The 6,473-nt window shown below is 35.3% G+C and overlaps 1 protein-coding gene across 4 annotated transcripts in view; it reads left to right on the top strand.

Moving 5' to 3' along the window:
- Positions 1-5,881, top strand: part of LOC128892872 (uncharacterized) — an 8,087-nt gene extending 2,206 nt beyond the window's left edge. For all 4 annotated transcript variants that reach the window (XM_054153487.1, XM_054153488.1, XM_054153486.1 and 1 more), the window contains 15 exons: positions 202-388; positions 469-690; positions 823-972; positions 1,448-1,796; positions 2,153-2,280; positions 2,552-2,803; positions 2,901-3,156; positions 3,248-3,475; positions 3,606-3,753; positions 3,863-4,033; positions 4,144-4,276; positions 4,343-4,617; positions 4,684-4,800; positions 4,904-5,116; positions 5,227-5,881. In XM_054153487.1, the coding sequence (XP_054009462.1) occupies positions 202-388; positions 469-690; positions 823-972; positions 1,448-1,796; positions 2,153-2,280; positions 2,552-2,803; positions 2,901-3,156; positions 3,248-3,475; positions 3,606-3,753; positions 3,863-4,033; positions 4,144-4,276; positions 4,343-4,617; positions 4,684-4,800; positions 4,904-5,116; positions 5,227-5,704 (3,307 nt within the window). In that variant the 3' untranslated portion in view covers positions 5,705-5,881. The remainder of the gene's footprint in view (positions 1-201; positions 389-468; positions 691-822; positions 973-1,447; positions 1,797-2,152; positions 2,281-2,551; positions 2,804-2,900; positions 3,157-3,247; positions 3,476-3,605; positions 3,754-3,862; positions 4,034-4,143; positions 4,277-4,342; positions 4,618-4,683; positions 4,801-4,903; positions 5,117-5,226) is intronic.
- Positions 5,882-6,473: the final 592 nt, after the last annotated feature.

Here is a 6,473-nt window from a genome sequence, read left to right as displayed (position 1 = left end):
AATTCAATGAAATTCAATAAAATTCAATAAAATATTCATTATATAATGTAATATATAACATAATATTCATAACATTATATGACATAAAATATTCAATTCAATGAAATTCAATATAATATTTAGAACAAGAAATTATTTTCCGAAATAGAAATAGAAATAAAAGAATAGGATGTTGTGTATTAATCTCGGATTGTTTTTTAGAATATTGTACCTTCTCGATAACATATCAGAATTAATCGGTGAGATTCGATTGGAAAAATTGCCATCGAGGAACGAGACCATTTCGATTAATATACCTTGCGGATATTTCACTCGCGGTGGTATATACGCTCTACGAGTAGAGTACAAATACAAAAATTCTTCAGTGCCTATTGCCTCCCTCTATCAGGTCGTACAATTTTTATCTACGTGTTTTCATCCCTCGATAATTATTTCAGTATTGTAAAACGTGCCGTATTTTGTTCGCAGACGAGTAAAATATTGGACGTGAAATGGCCGACCCCTACAATCTTTTTAGAATCCCAACGAATAGCTACTTACCCAAATAAACGCGTCACGACCACTGTAAAATACGATGGAACGAGTTGCAGTCCAACGGAAAATGTTCCTGTAGCTGTCTATATTTTACAATTGATATATTGCGGGTCCAGCGTGACCGCTTGTTATTTACAGAATAACACTCATACTCAAGTGAGCGGTAACAGTTTTACTCCGTTATTCGATTCCTTTATTTCACATTAATATTTAATGCCACAACAAATAACTGAAAAATGAACTTGGTATTCAGAGTATGTTAATTAATACTTTGTTCTACCATCTCAGATTTTATATTACGAGGAAATAAGAGGTTTCGTACCGCCGAAGACTATTCTCTTCCGGTGTGAATTTTTCGGACTGCCTGGAAATTATGCGATCAGATTGAAAGCCTCCAACGTCAATCCGACGGCACCAAATACCAGTGTTTATTTCAAGGTAAATACCACGGAAATAAATCAATTAAGTATCAATTCATGCAGCTGCTTTATCGCACTTGTACATGAGAATGTTTCATTGGAGCGCCAGGCAATAGAATAAGCTATGCGATAGACAGCCGCAGTAGAATAGGCTACGCGTTGATTGATCAGAGTTTTCTGTTATTGTATTAGGTTGTCCCGAAAGTTTCATTCGCGAGTTACACTCAACTATTTTCTGTGGTCGTATTTATATAAATAGACGATCTAATTTCATAGATATTCATGTTGTAATGGAGCAAAATGAATCGTGCACAATTCAATAATGTAACATAAAACATAAACTATCGTGCGTGTATTACTTGTTAATAAACCGAAAGAAACTTTTGGGACACCCTAATATTATATTAAACACTTTTATTCTATTAAATACCAGTAGAAATATAAACAACATATAAACAACATTTTTTAATAATATCCTCGGAAATCGGTTTCAGGTGTATTGGTCGGAAGACTTCAAATTGACGGTCCATGCAAGGTCGATATACCCTTGCGAAGGGCTGGGAGGTGTAGCCGTCCTTTTCGAATATCCTTCCTGTCGCCTGGAAGGCGATCGTGTCCGTGTCTACGGCCGTTTGAAAGCCGACGTTACTTCAGTTGCTTCGCCATCCAGTCTCCATTACATTACGGAATCCAGATCGATACCCGGCAGACACTCCTTAACTTTCGATTGCGATCTATTCACCGAAACCTTTGTCGAATACTGTTTCGTCTACGTTAGCCAGGCCATCACCGGTGCCATGATGGATGTCACGATATCTTGTATACCTACGTTTCCATTTCAAGGTAGAACTACCTTTCGCAACACAGCTTTTGAAATATTGGGCTGTCCAGAAAGTTCGTGGCAATTTTTAAGAAAAATTCAAAGCCACATTTCAATTTTGATATATATTATTGAATATACATATATTTATATATATATTTATTGAATTATATAAGTAGCATTTTGTTCCACGACCTTTCCACCTTTTAAGGTGGACCTTTACACCCATGTTGAATGTTTTCAACCATTCCAATATAAACAGACGTGTACCACCTACCAAAAATCGGCATGGACTTTCCAGGCAAACTAATACTTGCTACAATATGTTATTCACATTTGAAATTTCGTTAATTTTCGCAATGTGGTTTGTTAAATGAAGGTGATGCTCCTGGTTGGGGTCCTTGGAGTTCTTGGAGTCCTTGCAGCAGCTCGTGCTTCGGAGGAATTCGAAATCGCTATCGTTTTTGCGACACTCCTCCTCCAAAGTATGGAGCTAAATTTTGCCACGTACGTCTACCTCTACTATTTCATTCAATAATTAAATAATTCAATAATTCAATAATTAAATAATTCAATAATTCAATAATTAATAGCTCACTCAAAATCTATCCTTGAGGGACGAAATAGGTTTAGGACTACGTTTTCTAGCTACATAATAAAAATACAAAAATTCATGCAAATCACTAAAAAGACTTCCTCCTAAACCCATTTCTCCCCTTACAAAATTGACTCAAATTAACCATAAAACGAATAAATATGACTTAGCCTGAATTTATAGGGAAAGGCAGTAGAAACCGAGTTGTGCGGTAAAATGTTTTCGGAAGGTTTTAATAAATACGAGTTGTCCAATCAAATAGAAGGTTCCGAATGCCACGGTGCAGCTTTAGCTGTAACAAAACCGGAAATCGCGGCTGAAATTGGGCCTCAATGTCGATGCGGGTGCCGCGTTATGCTGCAAGAACAACTCTCTAGAAAAATACTTGCAGCCAATACTCAAGCATGCCCTGGTCGATCTTTCTGGCTCCTACAGGTAACATTACAACTCCCAAAACGATATAATATAAAATTATGCCGATATCACTTTTAATCTAAATCGATACCATTTTAATTTAATTTCATTCATTTAGGCGCAGACGGATTTCGTAATTGGATTATATTTAGACCAGCTGCAATTCCCTTGCCCGGGACAATACTTTCGTGTCCGAGATGGGAATTCTTTAAACGCGGATCTCTTGACCGATATTTCTTTGGGTAAAACGCAACACACTGCAAAGACAGTGATTAGCAGTGGAGACAATTTGCTATTGGAATTTTTTAGCGATGAACTCACGGCATCCGGAGACAGTTGCATCGGTGGTTTTCTTGCTCATGCAACTGTACTAGGTAATTAACGCATCTCATTTCAGTCTTGTCTCGTTTAAATATAATTTAAAGCGATTAAAAGATTGCGAAACTCACTGTGATTCGATTGCAGATAAAAAGTATTTAAAAAGAAACGGAAGTAGTATAACCGTCGTGCCTTCTGAAACGAATCCAACGAGCATTGAAAAGGAATGGATTTTTTGGAAACCAGCGCATTTAGTAACTGCTTTGCTTTTAATCCTGATGTTCGTCATTTCTATCTTCTTGACTTTGCAGTTCATTATAAAATACAGAAAGTATCGTATCGCCGAGGATCTGGACACTTTCAGCGATGTTTCCGGTAAAAATAAGTAATTGTATTCTTTATTATGTTCGTCTATCATTCTACAGTTAAATACTCTTGTTAAATAATATTACACGTTAGAAATTACTATAACGAACTATTACTTAAAATTTTGTATCGCAACTAGAACTAATGCCTGGGAGATTCAAGTTTCTGTCCACAAGTACAATTATTTCTGACATGATATCAATGATAGAGGCAACCGTAAAAGATTCAACGAAAGATACTTTGTGCAATACGGAAGAACAATATAATAGTACCGAGACTTTAACTGGGTAAGAAATCAAGTAACTAGTTCCAAAGGATATTAAGAAATTTCGAAATTCTGTTACGATATAAACATATTGTCCATTTTGAAGAGCAAGTATTATTTCTTAACTATAGATACAATGACGGCGCCACGCTGAGCTCTAGTACATTAAAATTGAACGAAACCGTGGAAACTTCTTCCGATAAAACCATAACGTCAACGAAATCCCATTGTGATAAATTATTATTAGCTTCCAGTATCCTTGTTTATAACAAACCCGAAGTCAAATATGCCTATCCTGTAAAGTGAGTTCAATTTCGCATTCAGAATATTTCGATCGCTTAATTTATTATCATTACCATGTTTAAAACATTTAAACGTATAAGAGCTTACACCTTACATATTTATTGCGCAGATTGCAAACTATAGATTTTAATGGTCCGGAAGAAAAGACGTTGAAAGTAGAAATTGAAAGATTGCAAGATAACAGAAGCAATAATTCTTTGAAAACACAAGGAAGCAATGAAACTAATTATTCAGAAGAAAAGGTACGTTTCATGAATTATTAAATACTAGAGGTAGTTAAATATTTAATAACATTCTCAAACACGTAGGAATCTGTTCTTGGAAGTGTCCTTTCGAGTCCATCGACTTTGGGGAGTGGAAAAGAAACGAAAGAAAGAAGAAATTGGGAGAAACTTATGCAACGACCGGGATCAGAATTTAGTCTGGCTAATCCTGATTCGGAATTAGAATTAGACTACTACGATTATAATGTAGCAAATGCTAGCGCTGTTCCTGGCTCTTACCTAGGAATGGATCCTGCTTTTTTAGTTTGGATTCCACCAATCGAAGAGATCAAACTTGACGCAGAGGAACTTTGTTTAGGGTAATTCACAATTTTTATTACTCAAGTACGCACTGTAGATCGGATAAAATATTTATTTATTTACAGGAGCAAAAGAAACTCCATTCTGACTCATGAAACCGAGGGCGTTGCATTGACACCATCCGAGTATAGAAAAATGAAACTGTCTAGTTTCCAAGAATTCGAATTTGACTTCGAGCAAGGGTAAATAATACAAATATTTGTATTGCAGTGTTTCATTAATACCATTAAATTGTTTCGGGATATACAATTGGCTTTAGTGACAATAACTGTTTCATGTTGATAGCGAAAAATATTTTAAGAACGAAGAGATAAGTTGCCGAAGTTTTGATTATGAAAATTTAATTCGCGACGAAGCTTCTGGAAATTCCAGGACAAGGGCATACGAGAAATTACTTCCTGTGCGAAAACTCTTAGCGGATTCTAGTATTAAAGTTAGCATGGACTCTGTATCTGGAATTCTCGAACATAAACAATATTGTGTTATTCCAAACAGAAGGTAAGCTGATAAGATTTATTTATATGCAATGGGAAAAATATAAAATTACAAAATTATTATCGAAATCGTAATTTTTCTTTCAACGTTTATCACTTTCTTTGTTTTGATAGGATCGGTATAGGTAGAGATGAAGAACCAGTCGAGGAATCTAATTCTTCTAAAAGCGTTCTTGGAAGCCCTATAAACATACTTCATATCGATGAAGACAATAAAGAAAAGTTGAATCTTACTCCAAAGAAAGTTTACCAAGGAAATTTTCCAAACGTAAACCAGAACTCGGATCAGAAACTAATCAAAGATCAAGATGAGGATACAAGAAACGGACAGTGCAAATATAAAGAATTAATGGATTGCACTCAGTCGTTCGAAAACAAAAAGGACGTGGTAAACATTCCTATGACGGAATTGTCAGGTAGTCCTTTAAAAAATTTTGCTCAGATCAAAAAACTGAATAACAAAGATATCGATGCTTCGTTAAATATTCAAAGCCCAGATTTCGGGATCGAAACACTTTGCATAAAGCAAGGATCGTTTTTTGATATGGACATTAGATTTGTTGATGATGACGACGACGACTATGTTGATTAGAAATTATAATAAGATTATCTTCGGGATATTTCAGAGATCAAAAAAGAAGCTCAGACCACTTACCTTTTGGAAGTAATGTACTCCCTAATGTATTCAAAAAGAAATTTGATTATTTATATTTGTAATAGAGTAATAATAGCAATATTAGTAAGTGTTAGCTTAGATCTACTAGCTGGACTCGCGAGTAAAATTTATTTACAATAGTAGATTATGTCTTAGATCGTTCATTTATTAGTACTTAATTAGTTTGATTATGTTGTTCAAATGATTAGCTTCTCATCTAAGACATGATCTGCTATTGTAGATTAGTCTTGTTGATGAGTTCAATTGGTTGATCCAGATCAACACGAATTAATATTGCTTTGCGTGTACTAAAACTATCAATGAGGTGACTCGTGCATAAACATCGCTCGTTGTCTAAGACGTTATGCGAAGGTCATTAAGAGCTGTTTTAAATAGCTATATAATAAATAGTCTATTGCACACTTTGTCTCTTAATATAATCGGAAATTTCAACACAGATCAAACAAATTCGAAAAAAAAAAACAGAACTAATTGAAGTGACCTATTTGCCCCTAGCAGCAGGCAACCCGTTATTCACGCAAGCACGACGTCACGCTTGTGCAGGCGTCAATATCAATATTCGTTTCAGCGATGTTTACACACGATTTACTTCTTAAGTACCAAATCATGAACTCACAAGGACAGCATAACAATTCTTATCAACCACGTTTCCTCTAAATTCGAAGCTTCTGTAAGTGGGGAGTTC

Source organism: Hylaeus anthracinus, unplaced genomic scaffold, assembly GCF_026225885.1.
Source record: "Hylaeus anthracinus isolate JK02 unplaced genomic scaffold, UHH_iyHylAnth1.0_haploid 2, whole genome shotgun sequence".
Taxonomy (NCBI): Eukaryota; Metazoa; Arthropoda; class Insecta; order Hymenoptera; family Colletidae; genus Hylaeus; species Hylaeus anthracinus.
The sequence above is the reverse complement of the archived record's forward strand: the minus strand, read 5'-3'. Positions and strand labels throughout refer to the sequence as shown.